This window comes from Hydra vulgaris, chromosome 02, assembly GCF_038396675.1.
Source record: "Hydra vulgaris chromosome 02, alternate assembly HydraT2T_AEP".
Taxonomy (NCBI): domain Eukaryota; kingdom Metazoa; phylum Cnidaria; class Hydrozoa; order Anthoathecata; family Hydridae; genus Hydra; species Hydra vulgaris.
In genome coordinates this window covers 70,082,501-70,108,491 of record NC_088921.1, presented here as the reverse complement: position 1 = coordinate 70,108,491, position 25,991 = coordinate 70,082,501, and the positions used below count along the sequence as shown (strand labels likewise).

Here is a 25,991-nt window from a genome sequence, read left to right as displayed (position 1 = left end):
GTTATTGAAAATATAACTTATTTGTATATTATTTATTAACCCTTTAAACCGAGTATGGTGACCAAATATTTTATTAAATTTTTTGTTATGTTTTTAATCGTAGTACCAACAATTATTGACTGATAAAACAATTGTTAGATTAAATAAAGAAATAATTTTAAATATGATTTTCTTTTTTGAATTCCTTTTAACAGGTGCTACTTTAGAAACAAATTGATTTCAAATGCTCACGTAATAAGCCCACTTAACTCATAAATGTAACTATGTATTGCGGTTATTTTGTATTAAAATAGAAGTGCATGACAGTGATGTTCGTACACACCAAATTAATTATAACAAATAAACAACTATTTGTTGCGAAATTTCTGCTAGTATTGCAAACCAACGATAAGAGCCGACTCAGGTTAGGTGTAGAAAAAAATTTAGATAAAATTAAACTTTAAGTTTAATTTTAATGACTTTTTAACATTGATGGTTTTTAGTTATTATGAATCTTGAATCCAATACTTCTGAAAATGCTGATATAGCAAAGCTTTTGAATAGTTGTGGAACTGATGGTTTAGATTCATCAGAAGTCAACGATGTCCTGCACGATTTCTTTGAATATAGAGATCGTGAAAATGATTTCGATGATGATTTTTTAATGTCTGATTGATCTGATAACCAAGCATCTAACAAAAAAGAAGCGGCGATATATGAGAATCAACTTTTAACCTCGACTTTGCACGATGAACCAATGAGTGAGAATGCACCTTTGGCTTCAACTTCACAGAATGAACTGACGATCCAAAATGACATGTTGTTCTTGATAACACCATTAAGACAATAATTTCTCTCCGTTCGCTTTACTCACAGTTATTTGAAAATGAAGATGAGGAAAAAATTTATAAAATCTGGTCGTGGATGTAATCAAGGAGTAAAAAATAAAAACAATATGGCGCGCTTCTCACATTCAGAAATACGCGAATACAGACTACAATGCTTTGAGATTGATGGGATGTTTGATCATGAAAACAAACTGAATGACAATATTGTTGTCCAGTTAAGTGCTCTGCTTCACACGAGTGAAAGGCTAATGTGTTGTAATCGTTATGAAGATCAAAATAAACTTCGATCAAAAACACTGATGGATTATCGGTTTCACGGATACAATATATGTTTGAAAACATTCCTTTTTTTGCATGGGATTGGTGCTAAACGTCTCCGTTTACTACGCAAGCGAGTCATTAAGTTTGGAATTGCTCCTCGTAGACATGGCAATACTGGAGGACAACCCAAAAATACTTGTACAAAAATAGATGCCACAGCAGTTGTTCAATTTATAATGAATTATGCTGAAAACAATGCACTAGTTCTACCCGGAAAAACTCGAAGAATAAGAGATCATCGGATGATGCTTCTTCCATCATGGGAGACAAAGAAAAGCATACATGAAAAATATAAATCTGCATGTGAATTGTCTGGAATGCATTTGCTGCAAATTATAGCTTTCTCAAAGGTTTGAAGAATGACCTTGCCTTTTATTGTTATCCAACGTCCGTGCTCGGACTTATGCAGTGTGTGTCAGAATAACACTATAAAAATGTATGAAATGGTTAATCCAGAAGTAGAAGTCAAGCAAGAGCGTATAACTGAGATGTTAAAACATCTAAAGTTAGTTGAGAAAGAGCGTTCCGTTTATCATGATTGTATCAAACTGGCAAAAAAAAAATGAAATTTCACACACTTCTTTTGACTTTGCACAGTAAATCTTTCTACCAAACTTACCAGATCAACCTGGACCTATCTATTTTTTAACTCCGTTTAGAGTTGGGATTTTTGGTATTGCAAATGAATCGGCCTGTGTTCAGCACAATTATGTGATACCTAAAAACATGTTAAACAGAAAGGGTGCAAACTGTAGTTTGAGTATTATTTATCACTACCTTGCTGAACATAAATGTTCTATCAAAGATACCCTGTATTGCCATGCTGACAACTGCGTAGGGCAAAATAAAAACAACATTGTAATGCAGTATTTCTCTTGGAGAGTAGCTGTTGGGTTAAACTAAAAAATAACTATTATATTTTTGCCTGTTTGTCACACGAAATTCTCTCCAGATGCAGGATTTGGGATTCTGAAATCCAAGTTTCGGCAAAGTGAAGTAGCTTCGGTCAAAGAGTTTGCTGCATGCATAGAAGCTAGTACTCCAATTTCAAAATTAAATAAATCAGTCATCGTTGGTGACGAGAATGGTTCAATTTTTGTTCAAACATATGATTGGCAAAAACAGCTTTCCCCTAATTTTAAAACGATTCCTAATATCAAGCAATGGCACTCTTTCACATTTCAATTTGATAAACCTGGAGTGATTACTTGTAAGATTGATTCGGACAGTGCGGAAGTAGAATTCCAAATATGGCAACACCAACTCATCTCAAAAATTACCACGCCACAAATATTAAAACTTAAACTTCTCTCACCAGAAAGACAATGGTGTCTCAACGATAGCATCCGAATTTTTGTTCCAGAACGCGGGAAAGATTTAATTTGTCCAAAGCCACAAGTTGACAGGATAACGTTTGCCCAGGTTTTTTATTTTTAACCTACCATCATTACGAGAATTAAAATACGGATATATTTGACGTAATATTTAGGCTTTGAACAATGAAAACATCACTAATTATCTTAAATTATTTTTTATTTCTAGGTCAGAGCAGCAAATGTTCACAAAACAGTTCAAGAAACGGTTGGCAATCTAGATTTTTTGATGGGTTTTCCTCCAGTTAAAAGAAAGCCGTCCACATGTTCTTACTGCAAACAAGTTGGAAATATAAATAAAATGCTAAAAACAGTTCCAGTTTGTCCCAAACGAAATGCAGATACAAAATTCTGTATTTAATTAAGAGTTGGTACCTTTTTGATTTTTCAGTTATGTTTCTATTTTTTTATTTTTAAAGAGTTACTGTAATTTATTTGATGTGAAAATTTGTACCCGTAATCTAAACTGTATTATGCATTTAAAAACAGAAAATAACCACTAACTTCTTCATCAAACTGAATTTATAACATTTTTAAATTATGCGAACTTTCAACTTTAATTTACTCAACTTAGTTTCTCCGCGCAGCGGCCTTGCTCGGCAAGGTTCGTGTTTCGGAGTTAAAGAGTTGAGAGAGGGTTGCACCTCGAATAACAACTAAAAAATAATAAACACAAAAAAATGAGTAGCCTCCTCGACTGTAGTGGCCCCCTCGGGCCTTGGGGAGGTGAATAATCTAAAAAAAAACACGCTATTCCGGTCATTGTCCCGCACAAACAGCTATAACTTGATCAAAAATAAAGATATTAAATTAAATTTTTTTTCTTTTTGATCATTTTTCTATCTATTATACAGTAGTGCTTATAACTCCATTTCTAATACTTGGTCCCTTATCCTGTGAGGTGCCTCATATTTAATCAGATCGAATTTATTAAAAGTCTGTTTTAATTTTATTGAAAATTATATTTTTACTTAGTCTTTTCTTAAAATGAAATCTGTCTCACTTTGCCCCAGGTTTTGGGGCAAGTGAGACAGGGTAGTTGTTACTATTTTGAATTTATTTATATGTACCAATGCAGCAACCTATCACCACAAATATTTAAGAGATCATTAGACACATAACGTGCTAATGGCCTGCAAAATTTCTTGTTATGAAACGTGATTCTTCTCAAGTTATGAATATTCTCCCTGAAAGTGTCTCGCTTTGTCCCAGGTTACCCTAGATTCTACTAAACGAATTATTTCATTTGCGTTACATGACCCAACAATTTTAGTCAATCAAAGATTATATTGCTCTTTTGGTGAATGTTGCGTCACATTAATGAATCGTGTACAGTTATTATTTGTCCACTCATCGACAGTAATGCTGAACTTTTCTTAAACTTGCTTGCAATCAATTTGCATAAACTTTTTGCAATCAAGTGTTGTTTTAGCTCTACTTTTTTTTCTTCACAGAATTTCATGATACACTGCTTAATTGTAACTTCGCTTTTTGGCATATCGAAATTCTTGGAAAAAATATAACCTCGAATAGTTTCAGAATGTGCTATACCTCTAAATGAAAATCCGTCTTAAGCAGCACATTTTGCTAGTAATTCATTTGTTGGTTCCTTTTTCATAAATTTTAAAACATTTTCATTACTTTTGGTTGTTTTGGTTAAACACGAATTTGACTCGATGGAGTTGGAAACTTCTGATATTGTACAATTTGGATATCATGAAGGCGCAAATGATTTATGATTCCTTTAGTATTTCCTCCTTTTGTTTGTATAGAACTACCACATTTAAGGTACTTAGCTGCTGTCTGGCCAGTAATCTTTGAAAAATAATCCCAAGTCTTAGATATATTTAGCGTTCTCTATATAAAAAGGGATATAATAGAAATAACATTAGAAATTGTATAACCAACATCTAACATTAGAAATTGTAAAACCAACATCTAACATTAGAAATTGTAAAACCAACATCTAACATTAGAAATTGTAAAACCAACATCTAACATTAGAAATTGTAAAACCAACATCTAACATTAGAAATTGTAAAACCAACATCTAAGCATCAATATGTATAAAAGTTTATTACTTTTTAATAAACTGTATTAATAGTTAAAAATGGCAGCTTACTAGTTTTAAATAAAAACTTTCGTGTTTGAATTAAAGAAAATTAAAAATAATTTACTTTTTCTTGTTTGGAAATCAATTTTTTTTCTCCTATCTAATGTCAATCTGTCAATATCAAGTGAAAATCTACGTTGATGAATTTAGATTTATAGGTTATCACAAATAACTGTAGAATTTATCAATAATTGATATATTACAATTACAAATACAATTATTGTCAGTTGAATTCACAAGTGATTGTATTCCGTAGTCACAAACCAAAGTGTTTTGCTATATAAAATTCTACATTTTCGCATTGTTTATCGAAATAATATACAAATTTTATTTCTTAACGGAAAAATATACATAAATGGAGAAAATGTATTTTGAATTTTTTAACTGATATATTTTTGAAATTTTATTTTTCATAAAAAGTTTCATAAACCGCAGCACGTAAGTGAGCTTTGTATCTCGTATTTCTGTTTTTATAATATATTTTGCATTTCGTAATTTATGGACGATTCCTTATCAAAACTTTTTTAACTTTTAAATATAGTTAAATTAATTAAAAGTAATTAAAGTTAAATTAAAAAATATATAAAAAGCACCATGGATGCAATCGCATGTGTCATAAATAATGTCATCTTGCTAAAGACAAAAAGAAAAATTTAAATCATTCCTTGATTTTGCTGAAGCCTTTGTCGTAGTTGATCACGAGCTTATTCTTACCTAATTATCAATATACCTCCCAAAATGGCTTATTTCCTGGATCGCATCGGGCATAAAGACCAGATATCAGCAAATTTATACTAACGGCATAACAACAGAACGGCAACCTGTGGAAGCTGGAGTCATCCAAGGCAGTTCACTCGGACCCGTTCTCTTTATACTCTTCATACTTGATATAAACCATATGTTTGACTGCAATACTGAACTATACAAATTTGCTGATGACATCCTTACGTACATTGTTAGTGACCTAGCCCACTCAACCCTTTCACAGGAAATTTGCGACAAAGTTATTAACTGGTGCATCAAAAACAAAATGTTATTAAACATAACAAAATGCAAAATCATAAGCACACCTTGTAAAAAACTTGACACACGCCTACCACCAATTATTTCTATTAACTCCAAATCTCTCAAATATGTAACATATAAATACCTAGGATTGGATTTAAATATAGAAATAAACACCAACCATCAATGGAAGTGTATCAAGCCCAAATTTTCCTCAGCTCAGTACCTGATTAGAAGTCAAAAAAAACTAGGTTTTCATAACGAAATACTAGTAACAATATACCGAAACATTGGACTTAGTCAACTGATCTATAGTGCACAGTTACTGTGTGCAAGCACTATCAAGATAAAGCACGAAATACAGCAAATACATCTAAAAACGCTAAAATTTATAGGTATTAGTCCAGAAATCGCGAGAACAAAATATAACATCGAAAACACTGATACATACATTGACAATATATGCATAAAAATCCTAAAAAGAATTCTACGAAACTCTCAAATCATCCGCTACACATAAAGACAAGAAATAATTCTAAAATAACAAGACAAAATATCAACTTTGGGTTCAAGATAGCCACTTCAAATACGACATACAAAAAATAGTTATACCCAACGAACATTGCGTCTTATAAGATATGGAAGCATAACTTGTACTAGTTAATCAAAGCAACAACAAACTTAACTACCATAATATGTATGTATGTATGTAAAAATTCTGTAATTTCTAAATTTTTAGACCATTGAATCTAAATAAAGATCTATATAAGTAATTATTCTATAATTATTTTTTAATATAAACTTACGAAAACAACAAAACAAAAGAAAAATAATAATTTTATTTTAAATAAATTAATTTTGCATTTCAAATTTTATTTTAAATAAATAAAATTTTGCATTTCAATTTAAATAATCATTGAGCTGGAAAAATAGGAGAAATGTGGCTTGATCTAAAATGTTTTTATTTTTTTGGTTAATTTCTTTTCTGATAGACTTCGCACGCGATGGTTTAAAAAAATCCTTTCAACTATTAGAATTAAATACTTGGAATTGAGTACCCGGTTATATGCTGCAAATACCCGGGTTTCGAGTTACTCGGAATTTTTTGTGAATACTCGGAATACCTCGGTAGTCGATACCCAGGATTTTATTCCCTACTAGAAGTTCGTTTCATTTTTGTTTGGAAAAAAGTGCATAGGAAGATTTATTTTTCATTTCATTTAAAAACACCATTAAAAACTTGTAAAATATGAGCATGTTTGCAAACCAAGTGTTTTTGATTGAAATTACCTTGCTTAAAGTCCTAAAAGTGCAGTGGTTTTAATTGCTTTTTGAATAAAAGTAAAATATAGTAGAAAGTTTTAATATTTTAACAATACTAAATATCTTTCTGTAATTTAAATTCAAAAAATTTGTATTTTAATCGTTTTAAAGTTTGAGTTAATAAAATATAAAAAATAACAATTAAACTTGTTTGTTTTGTTTTTTTGCGCAAAAAAAAAAGTTGTGTTGTTTTAATTAAAAGTGGCTTCTATATATAAATACATGCGTGTAACCATGGGCACCCAAAGCATTTTTTTGGTCTTTGAGATAGCAAACTTCCAGATATGGAGCAAACTCCAAACATTTATATGTTTAAACTTATGTCAAATAAGGATGCTATACAAAAAATTGCGATGATTGGAGCTTGGGATTAAAAAAGCCCAAAAATTTAGCCCCCCCCCCCCCTGCTCCAAACGTGAGAGCAACATGTTGATAAAATATTTTTTGTATTTTTTTCAACTAGACTTATATTCATCGATAAATTTTAAATTTCATAGTAAAATATTTTAGCGTTCAAAAATTATGACCATATAAAGTTTAAACCCTCTTCAATTTGAGGGGGTTGCAAATTTTATATTGTCATAATTTTTGAACTCTGAGAGATAATACTATGAAACTTAAAATTTATCGATGAATATAAGTCTAGTTAAAAAAATACAAAAAATATTTCATCAACTTGTTGCTCTCACGTTTGGGGCAGGAGGGGGGATAAATTTTTGGGGCTTTTTTGTTCCCAAGCTACAATCATCGCAATTTTTTGCAAAGCATCCTTATTTGACATAAGTATAAGCATATAAATATTTGGAGTTTGCTCCATGTCTGGAAGTTTGCTATCTCAGAGACCAAAAAATGCTTTGGGCGCCCTTGCGTGTAACCAACAATTTAAAAACGAAGTCATTAAAAGTTGATCTTTTAATGATAAGTTTTGTTAATTACAAATCGTTAAATTCCACAAATTAGTTCCAATTGTCAGGTTTGGTATTTCTTTACCAAATTAATGTTATTTTTTTGAGCTAAATTAAAGTGCTCGATTTATCATGTTGTCAGGAATTCTTTTTTACTACCGCTACTATTTTAAAACCTCTATGTTTTTAAGAAAAAATTTCTTAAAAACGCAAGTGCTCACACACGGTCGTTTAAATAGTAGTAAAAAGCGCTACGTATTTGGTACGCATGCGCAAGAAAATACGAAAAACTTTTGAACTTTTAAAATGACTACGATTATTAATTGCAGAGAATATTTTATATGATAATCGTTCATTTGTTAATTGATTTCTGAAAACTCAATACTGTACCTGAAGAAACTTTAATTTTTCAAAATTTAAATTATAATTTTTTCTGGACAATTTTACATCGCTGATACTAAAAAAAACACTAAAATTTAGGCAAAACAGCGTCTAAATTATCGTTCAAAATTTAACTTGGCATTAGAAATAAAAATAATTATCTAGTTCCCTAGCAACGGCCTCAGCAACCAGAATGGTAATTAATTCTTGCTGATGGAAAACCAGTATCAGGAAAAAATAGTCATTTTGATCAAGTTGTAAACAAACTTTAGAACTATTACAGTTGTGTTATTAGAGCTAACTACACTATTTTACTACACTATACTATTTAGATTTTTTAGTAATGGTTTAAATTAGTTTTCACCGTTTTAATGGCTTTTCTCAGTTTTGCTTTTTTTTAACTTTGAACCAAAATATTTTTTAGTATGTTTTTTCAAAATTATTGAAATTTTCATGATTGAGTCTTTACATGTCTATATTTTGAACTAAAAAAAAGTTTAAAAAACTTTTTTTTTTTAATTTATGTATTTTTTATACTTCCTTTTGGCCAAATTAACTTAAGTTGTTTTAATTAACCAAATTAACTTAAATTGTTTAAATTAACTAAATTAATAAAAATTGTTTCAATTAACCAAACTAACTTATATTGTTTTAATTAACTAAATTAATATAAATTGTTTTAATTAACAAAATTAAATCTTACTTTTGATTTATTAACATTTTTTTTTAGTTCAGAACATGCATTGCACCATTAAAACTTTCAGGATTCATTTTTTACATAAAAATGTCCGTGTTCTTAACTAAAAAAAATGTTAATTTTTTTTCTTTTCTTATTTTTATATGCATTTTTATACTTCTTTTTAGAGAAAATTACACAAATTATTGTAATTGATCAAATTAAAAAAATTTTGGCCTATAGAAAATCTATAGAATTTAGTAGAATTTCTGTAGAATCTCGTTAATTTCTAATAGAAATTCCTATATAACTTTTTTTCTACTTATTTTTCTATAAAAAAAAAGTTTTATAGCAATTTCTGTTGAAATTAATAGACATTCTATAGAAATTCAATAGAATTTCTATAGGCCATATGTTTCCAAAGTTTATAGAAATTCTATAGAATTTTCTTCCTTGGCAACCTTCAACTTTTTAAGTCTTCTGTCAACCGTTTTCTTGCTCTATAACTCTGTTCTTTTTTTCTAGTAACTCCCAATTTATTAGTGGTTGCTTGCAGCCTTGTTGGGAGTGAATCAGAATAAAAAAAAAATACAAAAATTTCACAAAAATATGAATAAAAAAGGATAAAAAGGATCTTAGCGCGCTTTAACTTTATTTTTAATTAATACATTTTTTTTGTAAATCATAGATTTGTTTATTTATTTGAAATCAATTTCTAAAAATCTGACTGTAGGATTTCAATAATTTTTTTTTAAACTTTAGATAAATGTGTTCTACATTTGTGATATTTTTCTGGCTATTTATATATATACATATATATATATATATATATATATATATATATATATATATATATATATATATATATATATATATATATATATATATATATATATATATATATATATATATACATATATATATATATATATATATATATATATATATATATATATATATATATATATATATATATATATATATATATATATATATATATATATATATATATATATATATATATATATATATATATATAAATATATTAGGAAACAATCTCATAACAGTAAAAGTAAATAAATAGCCAGAAAAATATCACAAATGTAGAATATATTTATCTAAAGTTTAAAAAAAAATTATTGAAATCCTACATTCAGATTTTTAGAAATTGATTTCAAATAAACAAACAAATCTATGATTTACAAAAAAAATGTATTAATTAAAAATTAAGTTTAAGTTTGACTCGCTTCAAGATTTTTTTTACCCTTTAGTATTTATTTTTTGTATTATTATACTGATCTTTAATAAAAATAAGGCGACAACATTAAGTTTTCAAAAATCGAATTACAAATGAACGGTTACCATACATAATATTCTCTGTAGTCAAGAACAGCAGCCATTTTGAAAGTTCAAAAGTTTATCGTATTTTTTTACGCATGCGTAACTAAGCATGGCACTTTAAAACAGCCTTACACAATACCCTAATTTCCCATTAGTCATGCATTAAATAATTAGAATGCAGTATATCGATAAAAAAAATGAAATTGATTTTTTAAATGATTGAAATAATGTTAATCTTGAAGGAATGAAAAAATGTATAATTTATGTACAAAACCGCGCGAGGGTGAGGTCACTTAATACTTTGTACTTGGGCGCAGGATCAAAAGGGGAAGGCAGGATCAGAAGGGTTGGCAAGCAGGATTAGAAGGATTGACTAAATTTTTTTAAAGTTCAATTCAAATTTATTAAAATTGATTAAACCCAGTGGACACATGATCTAAAAAAGATGTCTTTTGAACGTTCAAAAGACGCCCAAAACGTTCAAAAGACATCTTTTTTATGTTCTGTGCCCAGTGGGAATGGTTTGTTTGTCAAACTATCTATTTTAGAATTTTAATTACTCCTTCAGTATGTCAACAATACCGCATCGGCCAAACGTGTATAAAGAAGTACAAACGTTTACAAAGAAAAACAACTATAGTTTAAAAGAATCGTCAAAATCTCTACATCTCATGCAGTAGTCACAATCTTGCTGATGTTTTCACCAAATCCATTATAGAAGTGCAAGAGTACACTTATCGAGGCTATTAGTCAAGGAATCCAGAGAAATCTTTGTATCTTTTCAGAAGCTTCAGGATCTGATCCTGAAGCTTCTGATTATCGGAATGGAGTAAAATCTCTTGTGAACCGAACTAAGTCATTTGAATTAATTAGCTCGACAACCGTCTGGTAAGCTTTTCAAGCAACAAACCTTTTCAATCAGAAAGATATTTCAATTAGAAAATATCTCTGATGATGACTCTTAGTGAGGATCTCATCAGAATGCAATCTTCTTGACTCAACTTAACGAGACACATTTGATTGACTCCGGTCTAATATTTTATGATTTTTAATTAGATTTCATCCAAAGAGTACAAGGAAAAGGAATATCTTTCGCGAAGATGCCAGAAACAAAGTTCATTTCCATGAAGAAAAAAAAAAGAAAATTAGTTTGAGGTGAACGTACTTAATACCACTCTATATGGTTTTATTCATCAGTTAAGAAACAAATTTCAAGCCGCAAAAAAGAAAAAAAACATTTTTTTGCTTTTATGAATCTCAGAATCAAATATTAGGCAGAATAAAGAAGAAATTAGATATATATACTCTGGATGAGAAATTAGATATTACTCTGAAGGAGAAACGCAGTTCTTAACATAAATCTATGTGAACGATTTGGAAAAAGAGAAACTTATTCAAGAGGACCGTCATCTGGATATTCTAAAACGTGCCAATCTTTTGATTGAATTGAAACTCTCACTTTAATAACGCTATTGAATGCAATCTATCAGAAAGTTCTCTCTTTAAACCAATATGCAATTTGTTACGCATTTTCAACACAGTTCCTGTTTCCATCGTTGAAAGTGAGCTGTTTTTCAGTAAAGTTTGGTCTATCCAAGACAGCGCAAAGATTTACGAGTCTCGACTGCCTCTACTATTTCCGTTGAGCATGATCTTGCAAAAACTTTGTGCTGCAACGAGCTTTTGAAGCAGACCGATTCAAACTTTTGAAGCTTTTTACGATTTAATGATATCATCAGAATAACTATTTGATTAGCTTGTTAGTACGAATTTCTAACTTAGTTGGAAACTTGGGAAATGTTTAATCTTATTTTAATTATGATAAAAATCAGTCAAAAGTGATCGACCCTTCTTCCCCCCATCCCCCTCTTTCCTCCTATGATTTTTGAGAAAGTTTTTTTTTTCCTTAAACATTTATATTATTTATCCAGCATTTTTTTTAAAAAGGAAATAAGGAAGGCTGTTTAAAAGTGGTCTGAAATTTTTATAACTTTTTTTGGTACCAATTTTCAATCGGACTATTGGTATGCCAATATTGTTGGATCGGACTGTTGTTATACCAAACCTTAAACCGGACTGTTGGTATATATGTGACGTTATTTATTAGTGACATAAATTAAGAAAGTATAAGACTAATTTTTCAAAGAAAAATTAACCAAAAAAGTTTTATAACTCGTGGGCTTGCATGCTTACAAATCACGAAACCAAAAAATTTGCATCAAAAAACCCTAAAAATTGGCCCAATAAAAGATAAAAAATGAAGCATTTTCTTAAAAATATTATTTTCAAAAAAAGTTTCAAATTAAAAAATGGTTGTACTTGCGTAAAAATTCTAAATCATGCAGTAATCCGCATATATTTGTTCTGCAACAGCAAAACTATCAATGAAATCGTTTTCGGTGAGCCCATACTTTTCATATTGATGCACAAAAGCTCCCGTGTTAAACATTTGCCAAGCTTTTTGAATGCAATCATTAAGAGGTTGATTAAAAGTTTGACTATTACTAACCAAAGTTGCACTTTTTTCGTAATTATTAAAAACGCGACATTGAGTCCACTGATTATAAACAAACGCGTAGGGTAAAGTTGTGGAATACCTATTAATAGAGCAAAAGGTCATACAAAACGAAAAAAAAAAATTAAAAAAAACAAAAACAATAAGGAAATAAAATAATTATAATGAAAACAATTAAAATTAAAAAATTTTAAAAAACAAAAAAGTTTTTTTGTCGGTAGAGTTGGATTTTCTATAGCATTTGAAGAAAGAAAAAAAAAAAATTAAGTTTTGTATATTATTTTAATGGTTTTTTTATAAGACCATAAATAGTCATATCGCCAACACGCACATCAACGCGAACATACACATTTAATGTTTGTAAATAGCTTGAGTGTACCGCAAAGAAAAATTATTGTTTTAAAATATATACTAAAACTTACAAACTTTTGTCTTGCAAAATGCTAGTATCAGCAGTGTGCAAATCTTTTCCTCTAAGAATAAGAAGATTAGTTAACGATTTATTAAAACTTGATTGTGTAACGTATCGATCATTATATTGCGCATTATCGTTAAAAGAATTCCTGGAAGTTGCAAGTTCCCAATCGATGCCTGTAATAAAAACAGCAATTAATATTAATATCAAACTTAAACTTATAAGTCACGTGAGAAGGATATCGGTTATGGGTCAGGGTAACAACATTAGTTTTTGCTATGTCTAGTAACATCTGTCCAACAACATCTGTAAATATAATGATGTACAATTATATCTGTCTAACAACATCTCGTCGCATGAGAATTATAGGGTTCTATCTGCACTTTTTTATGTTGTGAGAACTTAAGGTGGTTTACCAGGAAATAAAGTTTATATTTTTCAAATTTTTCAAATTTTCAGTTTAGATTGTTTTAAGATAATTATCCCTGAATTCATTTCTGAAATCTGTTTTTCAGAAAAATAAACACTAAAGGTTTATTTTAAGATTTAAACGAGGTGGTTAAAATAATTTTCTATAGCAACGGCCCCTATCAAAACACTTTTCTTTCTTGTTTTGGACTAATTTTTGTATACTTGGCATACTTTTCAAAAAATTGAATTTTAGTATGATGGTTCTATACCGTTCTATTACCGTTTAGTATGATGGCTCTATACCGTTTAGTATGACTGTTCTATACCGGAGATTAAAAAAAAAATAAACAAACTACATTTACTTTCAGTGTTATATAAGAGATGAATAAATGAAAAAACTGCTAAAAGTAGCGGTCGATGTGTTGATGCAGATGTATTAAGCAAGTATTGCAGAGGGTGTCAAATTTGGTTCAACAGAAAACAACATTCTTAATATGAAAACTGGAAAACAAATCACAATTGTTCTTTAAACCACACAAACTTGTCAGGGGCAATGGAAAGGATTGGTGCACTTGATATATTTCAACGCTCATTGGAATTGTATGGACTCATATATAAGTACTATCTTGGAGATAGGGACTTCTCTTCTTTTAATTATGTGCTCTATTCACATGAGGTGCTCTATTTACAGTGTTATTACTCATTGTTCATGATTTTTTCATGTAGACCCCCTGAAAAGTGGTGTAAGTTATAGCAAATTTTAATAATTGGCCTTTCTACTTGTGCAATGAACTTCATTTTAGTTCAGGAACTAGATAATATAAGCAAGATTATTTGTGCAAAATTTCGAAACAAAAAGATTCTTGTTTCATCCATGTGTACAGTTTAATGCCTTTTTCGGCTAAAATTTGATGTTTTTTATAAAAAATTTCAGAAATTCAAATTTTTTTTCATATCTAGTAACTAAATTTCGCTATTGGAACTATTTTATTTAATATTCTGAAAAAAAAAAAAAAATTCAATTTGACAAAAAAAATTTATTTTCTGGTAAACCACCTTAACTTTAGATATTTAATTTTAAAATGTTTAATGCTATTATTCTTTATAGTTATAAATTACAAGTTGTTTATGTTATTATGGTTTCATTATTAAAAATATATTATTATTCTTAATATTTTTAAAGTTATTTGTTTTTATTATTAATTAAAACTTTAATTGTTAGATTCTTTTGACATAAAAAAATGCAGATAGAACCCTATAATTCTCATGCGACGATCTGTAAATACACCGAGGTATAATAACATCTGTCCAACAACATCTGAAATTTCATTAATGTCCAATAACATCATTAACGTAAAAAGTATATGATTATTACAGATGTAGTTACATTTTTTTAACTATCTAAGTATAATAACATCTGTGCAAAAACATCTGGAAATTGTACAGATGTAGTTACATCTGGAAAAAATAATAAACATAAATGCATCACTTTAACAAGGTGTAGTTGCATATAAGATTTTTTTCAGATGTAATTACATTTAGAGGAAAATCTTACAGATGTTATTGGACTTGGAGAAAAATTACCAGATATAGTTATATCTTTCTAAAGATGTTGTTAGTGGTCATTGAATTTCCAGATAATATTGGACAGATGTTGTTGGAGTAAAAAAATAAATACATATGATCTTGAACTACTCTACAGATGTTGTTAGATGCAGTAATTTTTTACCTCGATTAATAAAAAGTATGACTCCACGAGAAAAAACTTTTCCAAAATTTTTATATAAAAAAAGATTTTATTTGACTGGGCCGACATAAGATTTCTTTTATATAAAAAAATGTTTTGATGTTTTGTTAAACCTATTTTAAAATATGAAAATTTTAGTTTATTATTAATTTTAGTTATTACAAAAAGTAGAGTAAAAATTGACTTATATTCTAAAAGGATATTTACTTTCTAGGTAATACGTCTAAAATGTATATGAACATAGTTAGACATAGTTAGAGGAGTTATAATAAAAAAAGATAAATTTAGAGGATATAAAGGATACTTTTCTTTCTATTGTTATTTTTAAAATATTCTTAACCATTTCAGTTTTTAATATTTCAATTAGTGATAAAAAATAAATAAATATTGTTTTGCGCAAATTTTACGCCGTGGCGCAATGGTATATTTCTTCGGATCCAGAAGTTTGGAGACTCTTGAAAATAAAAGTTACACCAGTAAAGAAGTCAGGAATCTTTATAATTAAATGACTAATCTACGGTACTTAGTGACAAGATCGCAACAACCGATTGCGCAAATCAATCAATTTTTTTTTTATCACTATCTGAAATATTAATATATAACTACTAATAATATTACTGCTAAAATAGTTTCTTAAAAACTTACAGTTTTCACAGGCCGAATCAGATATTAGTATTTGTCGCAATCTTTTAAGTAGAGCTGGCCAATGATACGTAGTATAATCCATAGATTTATCATTTACTAAAGGAACATTTTTAATACATACTAACTTAAATGCAGGATGTAAGGACATGGTTTGATCTAGACCTTGCAATATATCTAAACTTTGGTTTGATGATTTATCAGACGGTTGAAATATACTTGCCAAATTGTACGAAGCAACACTATTAATTGCATCCATTGAAACATTTTTTATACCCAGAGCAGTGCAAGTTTGTTGCAGCAACTTATTTTGTTGGCCAATTATTATATCAGAAGATTGTTGCAAGTGCGATAACGTTAAAACAGCATTATAGTTTTGAAGGACAACTTCGCCAGAAGGAAATGGCCAAACAACGTGACTTACGATAGTAGACTCAGGAAATTCATCTTTCAACGTGTTTGATATACGAGCCCCTAGACCTGAGCCTGTGCCTCCAGCTAAACTCATTAACAGAAGGAACCCACTAAATCGATCACACTTCTCCACTTCTTGCCGGCATATTTCAATGACACTTTGGCAAGCTAACTGCCCGTTTTTATGATATCCTAGTGCCCAGTTATTTCCTGAACCTTGTTGTTGATAATATTCGCTGGTAGAAGGATACTTCCATAATCCTTTAGAAAAACACTTTTATAAAATTCTAAAAATAAACATTTTTTTTTAACTTTAATATTTTAACTGTTATATAGTTATAAAAATTAAACACTTTCCAATAGTACCACAAACCATTTTATCGCGCGATGTTAGAGTAAGTTACAATAGGAACATCAAAAACACTACCAAAATGTTTAAAACACCAGCTGGAATAACGTCAAACACACTACCAAAACTTTAAAAGCTGGAATAACATCAAAAATTATTGGAATAACAAATAAATAGATTAGGATATCAAAGAAAAAAAAAGGCAACTTGTAAGGCATAAAAATAACCATAAATTTCATACCTTAAAATTCAAAGATATTCCAGTAATCATATTTAGAAATTATTCTAGTTTTTATTTTCGATGTTATTTTACTTATATCATTTTTGAACCTATATTCCAATATTGTCGCAATAATCCACTAAATAAATTATCTAATCTACTCCAAATATTTTCCACGATATCATTCACTATTATCTTTGATAATTTAAACAAAATAATAAACCGTCGGTGTAAGTTATCAGATTTTCGATAACAACTTTACATCACATGCAATAACAAAAAACAAAAAAAAAACTTTAGACGCACCGGAATTGTTGACAGTATTCTTTGTTTGTTGAATAACTTTAGATTCCATATCAACAAGAACTGCTTTAGCTTCGAAAATACCGTTTTTTAATGGAGTAAAAAATGTATTTATTGCTTCTTGTTGGTATATTGTATTCTCTTTGGAGTTGGAAGATGTAAACCGTGGTTGTTGGCAAGCATCCTTGTGAATAAATGAAAACAAATTTGCGCCTATTTGATTACCACATTGTCCGAGCTGAACTGTGACTACAGACATTTTTTTAGTTGCCTGTAAACAAAATTAAATGAATACAAACTAAAATCAAAAAAGTCGCTTTGGACTTTTTGTTGTAATAATTTGACATGTAACGACGTGTCAAAAACACCTTTATTCGAGTAATAGGAATATAATGATTTCCTCACGACGATGTTCAAACAGCAAAACACCTTTTACAATAATGTTTAAACAGCGAACACCTCTTACAATGATGTTCAAACTCTTACAATGATATTCAAAACCTCTTACGAAGATGTTTGAACATAATAAGAGGTATTCGCTATTTAAATACAGAGCAACTTCTTTACAAAAATTTAACGCTCAAAAAAATTATCTAAAATTTTTATTTTATCCTTATTACATTAATTAAATTTAAAATCTAAATTGTTCCAAAATACTTTTTTTTTCTTTTATGTTTTTGCTAACACTCTTTTTCTTTTTTAGTATTGTCTCTAATATTATTAGTATGATCTCTCCAAGAGATCATACTAGTAATATATCGAGTACTATATACTGATATTATATAGAGAGTATGTAATATATATTACTAACATTATTAACCATTTCTTTTAGTTTTCTTAATGTTTTTGTACTTAATAATTAAAAAAGTCTAATTAGGGCTAAACAAGCCTGGTAACAAGCCTGGTAACAAGCCTGGTCATCTCACTCAGGGTACACTAGCAATTACAATTTAGAGACTAAATTAAAAATTATTGAAAAAAACAACTTTAATCAATAAAAATACTTTTAACACAAATAAATATTAATTTCTATTACAATTCACATTTACAATTTAATAAATAATTCAATAATTTTTAAGTATAAATAAATAGTTAAAAAAAAGGTAACAAAGGCAAAATTTTATAAATAAAAGTTCTATGAACTGAAAACAAATACAAATACTAAGATTTGAATTTTGAAATACAAAAAAAAAATCTGAAACAAAAATCTGAGGAAAATTTAATGTTGAAAGAATTAAAGCTCATATATCATAGATACCAATATTAAATCTTGTAAAGAAATTCCATTAAATGGTAATAAACTTCTTTACATTTTATCTATATATTTTATATATTTTTCTTATATTATATCTTTTTTTTATATATCTTCCAATGTCTATCTATATCTCCATATATCTATCTATCTATCTGTCTATATATATATATATATATATATATATATATATATATATATATATATATATATATATATATATATATATATATATATATATATATATATATATATATATATATATATATATATATATATATATATATATATAGTTTAATATAACCATAACAATAATTTAATATAACATTAATATTAATAATGAGTATTTAAAACTTTGACTCACGATCTGGTAGCATTAACAATCTACTTTCTTTTAAAACTGTCACTTCATCTAGAGTATTGTTAACTGATAACTTACAATCTTGTAAGTATGATTTCCATTGGGAATTTCTTACTAGTTCAGATGAATTTTGATTTAGTTCATGGCTTTTACATACTAATACTGGACTATTAGAATAATTTACGATTGGCAAGTTAAGTGATCCAAAAGAATCATCTGGAATCGAAATCTTAAACTCATCAGGTTTTGAAATTTTTGATACTTCGCTGCTATCTTTAATTGCTTTAAAGACTAACCCCTCATCTTCGTCGTAATCTTCATCGTCATTTTCGCTTTCAGATTTATCATTAGAGTAACTTTCTTTTGATTTATCGATATTTTCTTCAGAAATATCGGGTAAAGTATTTTGGTTTTTGCTTCGACCTTTTTTGTGTTTTGTATGAGACTTACGATGCTTACGATGACGAGCTGTAGCAGCCATATGAGCCAATGCATTTCGTTTGCTAAAAAAAGTTATTCTTTAAAAACAAATTTAAACATTACTTGATAAATAAAAATGAATACTTGATAAATACCAGTGACTTGTATTAATATTTAAAGATAGTATTTTTGACAAACATTTCACTAACTAGACATAGATTTACTAACTATTTGATATATTTATTTGAAATGCAATAAGTTCTACTTGTGATTTGCATTTTATATTCGTTTTTTTTAATATGCTATTCCTAACATATATAATAACAATTTCTGATTAGGTGAAGAAAATAGAAAAGCATTTTATACCACAACTAATAGCAACCATCAGAAAGATGGTTGGCAAGAAAAAAAACATTGAACTTAACAAAAATTCTATTTTAATTGGTATTTACTTGGTATTTACTTGGTATTTAATAGACTTTATTTAGTTTATTAATTTGGTATCATTTTGATGACATTTTACTTTGATGACATTTTACTTTGAAATTCTTCAATTCAGTTTTGTTTAATTTTAAAAACTTTTTGAGCACTAGGAGCTTACAAAACAATACTGTTACAAAGAATATGTAATAAGGCTCTTGTAAATGAAACTTGTTTTCAACAGGAGATTATCTACTACAATCAGTTATCAGATTTGTTTTAAATTTTAAGTTTTAAAAAATATTTGTTTTAAATTTTAAGTTTTAAAAAAGATTTGTTTTAAATTTTAAGTTTTAAAAAAGATTTATTTTAAATTTTAAGTTTTAAAAAAGATTTGTTTTAAATTTTAAGTTTTAAAAAAGATTTGTTTTAAACCAGATACATACAGATTTGTTTTAAACCAGATACATACAGATTTGTTTTAAACCAGATAAATACAGATTTGTTTTAAATTTCATAATTTGAGTTCTTTGGTTTTAGACAACTTTTTAGGTTGAAGTTCAAAGTTTTTTGTTTTTTTTCAACATCTTCACTTCCAACAAAGCTGCAAGCAACCACTATTAGAGTTGAAAGTTACTGGAAGAGAAAAGATTAACTTTATAGGGCAATATAACGATTAACAGACATTTTAAAAGATTATATGAATTATATGAATCAGGAAAACGAGATGAAGGGAGCAAACTACAAAGAATCGATGTTCGAGTAGATGAATAAGAATGTTTAAAGCAGAACCTTGAGGAACCCCTGAGGTTACAGGATATGGGAAAAAGTGCATAAGGAAAACTTTTATACTATTGGTAAGGAAGGATTCAATAATCTTAAAGATGTTACCTGATAAACCATAAGAAAAAAGCTTATGGAGAAAACGCTTATGCAAAACTTTATCAAAGGCTTTAGTAAGGTCAAGAACAATAACTTTAACCTTTACACATCTATCTAATGCATGATAAAACCTATTGGTTATTACCTTTAAAAAATCAGCAGAAAATCGAAATCCAAATTGATGATCAGAAAGTAAGTTATTAGATTCAAGATGAGAAATTAAGTCTTTGTTAATTAAAGACTCAAAAACCTTGCTTATGATAGTAAAACCATTATCTAAAAATTTTGAAAATAGGGATAACAGATGCTGCTTTCCAACAGGCTGGAAAACAAGACTCTGATAAGCACTTGCTAAACAGTTTGAAAGTGTAGACAACAGCCCCGAAGAACATTTCTGCAAGACTATAACAGGTATGTTGTCTGAACCACAAGTTGTAGAAGGGTCTAAGCTGGAAATCACTTTAGATACAGAAACCGGAGTGAAATGAACGCAAAGCGATGGATCAACCTTTTTGTCAGCTATATCAGGTAGAAAGCAACTAGTGGAATCAAGAGATGATGTTGCAAAATCTGAACCATACAAGAGAGGTAGAACAGATTTGCTCTTATTATAGATACTGTTAAGGATTCTCCAGAAATCACAAGAGCCTAATTTTTGAGATGATATGCAAGATTTTATGACCTGAGAATAGCAAGCTTTAGCGTTAGACAAAACCTTTTTAAAATGGTTTCTAGCAATAGTAAGCAGACAACTGTTTTCTGGAAAATTGTTTTGCTGATAAATATAAAAATAATGGTAACAATTCGAAATTGCAGCAGCACAATGAGAGGAAAACCATGGAAAAGAGTGAGACTTGAAATGGCTTGACTTGGAATCGTTGAGAAGGAATAAAAGATTCCATGCCAGCCTGAATCCAAGAAATTACTTAAGAAGCACATTTGTCAGTTTTTCAGCAGGAAGAGAAAAGAGTTTTACCCAAGGTCCATTACAAAGATAATCACGATAAGAATCCTATTATGCTTTAAAATAGTTGTAAGGGGTATGATGATAGGGGGATTCTGATGATGAAGAGGATGAGATAATAGTTTTAGAGAGATCAAACCGTGATCTCTCTAAAACTAAGGACTTAAGGGTAAATATGGAGAAACTGAGCACTGACTAGGATCAAAAACAAGACATAAGTCAAGTAGAAAAGTTAAATAATTTGGATTGTCAGAAAAGCGAGTTGGAAAGTATTTGTGTTAGAGATTGAGAAAGATAAAAGTCATAGGCTTAATGCGTGCAGAACCACTGACACTAGAGCCATGCCAATCAGTGTAATGAGCATTAAAGTCACCAACAGCAATGATATTGGCTGAAGAATAAAGAGCAAGGGCTTGGTCAAGTTAATTAGAAATAACATCAAAAAGAGTGCAGTCTTGAGATGAAGGAGAGCAATATAGAACAAAGAGAAAGGTGATAGAGTGAAGTGGTGCTAAACAAAACCACATAAAAGAATAGTCTGTGGATTCAAACCTAGTTTCCTGACAAATGGGTGAATTCTTACAAATGTAAATGACCAGGCAAGTATACGTCGTATACGTGTGCAAATTTTCTTAGATGCGTTAAACCTTATGAAAATGATGCTATTGCATTGCTTTGTTAATATACTTTTTAGTTAAACTTTTGTTTACAAAACACTAAGTTAGTAAGTATTAAACGCGCATTTATTCTGCTTGAATGTTAAAGTTCATGCATTGGGGGCATGGGAATCATGAAATATCTGTTTGGGGCGTGGAATTATGAAATGTTTCGTAAAAGTGATACAAAATTTTCATGTTTTGTAAAAATACAATGCGAAACAAGTTTTACTCATTTCATAAAAATACGATACAAAACGTTATGATATTTTTTTAATTGGTAAAAATGGCACAAAACGAAAGTTATCGTTTTGTACCATGTCAAACCAAACTTCCGAGAGGTTACAAGAAGACGCAGATGCTTATTAATAACAATTCCTGCCTCACTATGCTTTTTTAAATGGAAGAAACAAATTAAACTTTAATTGCTAATATCTTGAATAAAAATAGATAATTGACTTTCAAAAGAAACTATAATTGTTAAAAGTGAATATAATGTATTGCTTCGCCCTTATGTGGCTTCACCCTCGCAACTTTAAGATTGTAAAGATAAGCTGTCCATATAAAAATAAAATTATATTGTTTAATTCAGGGTATTCAAAACCTTTCGACGACAAAAACATTTTAATAAGCTCGATATATTGACCTAAACGATTAAGGACAGCCCCCCTAGACAGCCATTGGACTTAATTATAAAAAAATGATCAAAATATATTTAATTAACTTCAAGTAATTAACAACATTAATGATAATTTAATGCTTTTGAGACAATTTTATTCTTTTGTTGAAAAGTAGTGGTGTAGTGGTAGAGCGCTTGCCTCATAAGCGAGAAGTTCAATCCCCACCACGTCCCTGGTAGTACTGCTCTCAACTTGTTTCCCTGCACAGCGGCCTTATTTGTTGAGGTTCGTGTTTTGGAGTTATACAGTTGAGAGAGGGTTGTAACCACAAAAAGTAGCCTCCTCAACTGTAGTGGCTCTCTTGGCCTTGGGAAGCTAAATAATTTTAAAAAAGTGACATTCCAGGTTTGCATTAACATTAATGCAGTAATTAACATAATTGCAGTAACATTCATTCACACAATGTTGACATAGTTGCATGCAAATTTTATTTATTCAAAGTTTACACACACTTTTGTGGAACTAAGCTTGTGTTAAGCTTGTTTGAATGAAACGCCGGCAGTATCATATAAATAACTACATACCTAATTTTAAAATAATTCTATTCCATTTTTAGCCGTTATTCAACAAATTAAAATTTTTCTTTTGATAAAATGTTTTTCTATTAAATTTTTCATGTTTTAATAAAATTAAATCATTTATAATTCGAACAGGCTGAAGAGCCACTTACCGTGGATAAATGCAACCCACGGCTTGCGAGTCACATGTGCCTCGCAAGGTATGGATTGCCAACCCTTGACATATATGGTAGAAAAATTATATGGTAAATGAAAGCTCATCAACAATAATAAACAATAATAAAAAAAATAATAAGTGCAATCTAATAAGTAATAAGTAAATCTGTACTAACTTAGTAACCCTAAGTCAAAAGTGTGACAAAGTATTACTTATCAAAATGATGACAAAGTGTGAATTATCAAAATGACCTATAATGATTACAAACTATATTAAGCATTAGGATTAACAGTATCTAACATTAAGATTAACAATATTTGTCAAGATATGAGCTAGGGCCTTTGTCTTTGGTTCTTGCCTACTGTGTGTATGCAGGGTCTTTTCCTGTTGTATGTGTGTGGGTGTAGGGTCCTTGCCTGTTGTATTATTTTGCACAAATGCTTCTTAGCACTTTGGTTAAACTCAAGTTTTTAAATGATTTAATTCTTTTTGAAGGTTTTTCCAAACCATTACACTTTCATTGATATTAAAACTGTCCCTATGCATCTGGTCCAATCCAAGAGCATTTGGTTTAAGCATTTATAACAATTCATCTGCACTTTGCAATACACCAAGATTATTAACAATATTTGTAATATTCTTATTAATTATTGCTTTATTTTTTTCACAAGTTGTAAATAGAATTAGTGTTTTAAATAAGATTCAAGGCAATCAACCATTGTGTTCCATCATTTGAGAAACACATTGGTTGAGGCATTTTAAGTATTAATCCTTTTGCTTTGTATGTTGCAGCAGCAAAATGGTTGCTTCTAAAAGTAAAATGGTTATTTCTTAAACCAAAATGGTTGTTTCTAAAAGCAAAATCGTTGATCCTAAAAGAAAAATGGTTATTTCTAAAAACAAAATGGTTTCTAAAAGCAAAATGGTTGCTTCTTAAAATAAAATGTTTCTAAAATATTTAACTACTTAATTTATTATATTAGAAATCGGTTTTTAAAAAATAAAAAAAATAAAAAAAATATAGTTAAAGTTTGAGCTAAAAAATTGAGCAAGTAAGTTGAACATTATACATAAGTATATTAACATCATCTTAAGTTATATGTTTTCAACATGTTTATAATGATTATAGTTACTACATAGTGAACTTTACAACCAAATTATTTCTTTAAGTAACTAACAACTAAATACTTAATAGCACAAAAGATGGATTAATTGTATCTGCAAGATCTAAGTTTGAAACTTTTTTTTGAATTTTTTGAAAAAATTAACTTTAAATAATTTAGAGTTATTACAAAAAGAAATATATTTAATATATAATATATAATTAGTACTAACAATAGATTTAATGAATATAATCTAAAAAGTAAACGAGTTAAAGTAATAAACAAAAAATTAAACAAGTTGAAAATTATCTTACGATAAATTTAAAAACAAAATCTATATAGTATATATAAATTAGGGTGTTACATATTTAATCAATTTTTGAACTTGAATTTGCACTTAAATATATAAATTGACCAATTGTATAAAAATTTTTAGGATCCCTGCCCGCTCAATTTTGGGCCAAATATGTTGAGTGTTTCAAACCCCTAGCAAGGATCTTAAAATTTATTTTATAAATTTTTTTGTTTTTCCATAAGGTACTGATTGAATTTTAACTTTAAGATTACATTAGGCATAGAAAAGGAAAATGTTGTAAAAATTAGGAAACTAGTGATCTTCAAAAATTGGTGAAAGGATACAATTTTTGTTTACAAAAAGGTAACTTATCACTCAATGGCGAAACTGATGATCAAAAAATCCAAATATTTTTAATCACTCTTTTATGTATAAGCAGTAATCTACTAAGTTTATAGTATTAGCAATATCTAATTATTATAAATAATTTTATGTATAAGCAGTAATTTACTAAGTTTATAGTATTATCTAATTACAACCTGCTTTTTTACAAGTTTAATGTTTTGTGCTACGTTGGTTAATATTCATGTTTAGCAAAACTTTTCTTTGGTGTGGCAGTCAAAACTTGAAGCATTTTTTCTTAACTAAAAAATGATTCTTCACTCACCAAAGTTTAATTTTTGACGAAACTGAAAAACTCGATCTTTTTTAAAGCTTTTTTTTTTTTTCAATTTTATTCACTCCAAACAAGGCTCCAAGCGGCCACTATTAGAAAAAAAAAGAATAGAGTTATAGAGCAAGGAAGCGTTTGACAGAAGACTTAAAAAGTTGTAGGCTGCAAGAGTTAGAAAAAGATCAAGATAGGAGAGAGTTCCAAAAGGTTGAAATGTAACTAGACAAACAAAAGTTTTTAAAGCATGCAGGGACAGATACAGTCAAAAAAATAAGACCTTGCTAAATGATGAGTCAAGCAAGAATGAGTTTTAGTTAATAGAAATAAAG

At 28.7% G+C, this 25,991-nt stretch overlaps 2 protein-coding genes across 4 annotated transcripts in view; both read right to left on the bottom strand.

Annotated features, from left to right (window-relative positions):
• Positions 1-12,539: 12,539 nt before the first annotated feature.
• LOC100197080 (tubulin delta chain) lies at positions 12,540-17,585 on the bottom strand. Its single transcript, XM_065791826.1, has 4 exons — positions 17,285-17,585; positions 15,999-16,670; positions 13,203-13,371; positions 12,540-12,862 (listed from the first exon to the last, which is right to left on the bottom strand). The coding sequence occupies exons 1-4, from the start codon at positions 17,538-17,540 to the stop codon at positions 12,598-12,600; spliced, it is 1,362 nt and encodes a 453-aa protein (XP_065647898.1). The 5' UTR covers positions 17,541-17,585; the 3' UTR covers positions 12,540-12,597.
• A 1,226-nt stretch (positions 17,586-18,811) lies between these two features.
• The window catches only part of LOC101238117 (Na(+)/H(+) exchanger beta), a 101,182-nt gene continuing 94,002 nt past the window's right edge, over positions 18,812-25,991 (bottom strand). For all 3 annotated transcript variants that reach the window (XM_065791825.1, XM_065791823.1, XM_065791824.1), the window contains one exon: positions 18,812-19,397. In XM_065791825.1, the coding sequence (XP_065647897.1) occupies positions 18,881-19,397 (517 nt within the window). In that variant the 3' untranslated portion in view covers positions 18,812-18,880. The remainder of the gene's footprint in view (positions 19,398-25,991) is intronic.

What these genes read in the sequence shown, in the direction of transcription:
- LOC100197080 (XM_065791826.1), bottom strand. Translation starts at nt 17,540, where the DNA reads ATGTCTGTAGTCACAGTTCAGCTCGGACAATGTGGTAATCAAATAGGC. An exon ending in TGATTCGGCCTGTGAAAACT is followed by an intron (nt 13,372 to 15,998) that starts GTAAGTTTTTAA and finishes TTTTTATTACAG; the next exon opens with GCATCGATTGGGAACTTGCA. An exon ending in ATTTTGCAAGACAAAAGTTT is followed by an intron (nt 12,863 to 13,202) that starts GTAAGTTTTAGT and finishes CTCTATTAATAG; the next exon opens with GTATTCCACAACTTTACCCT.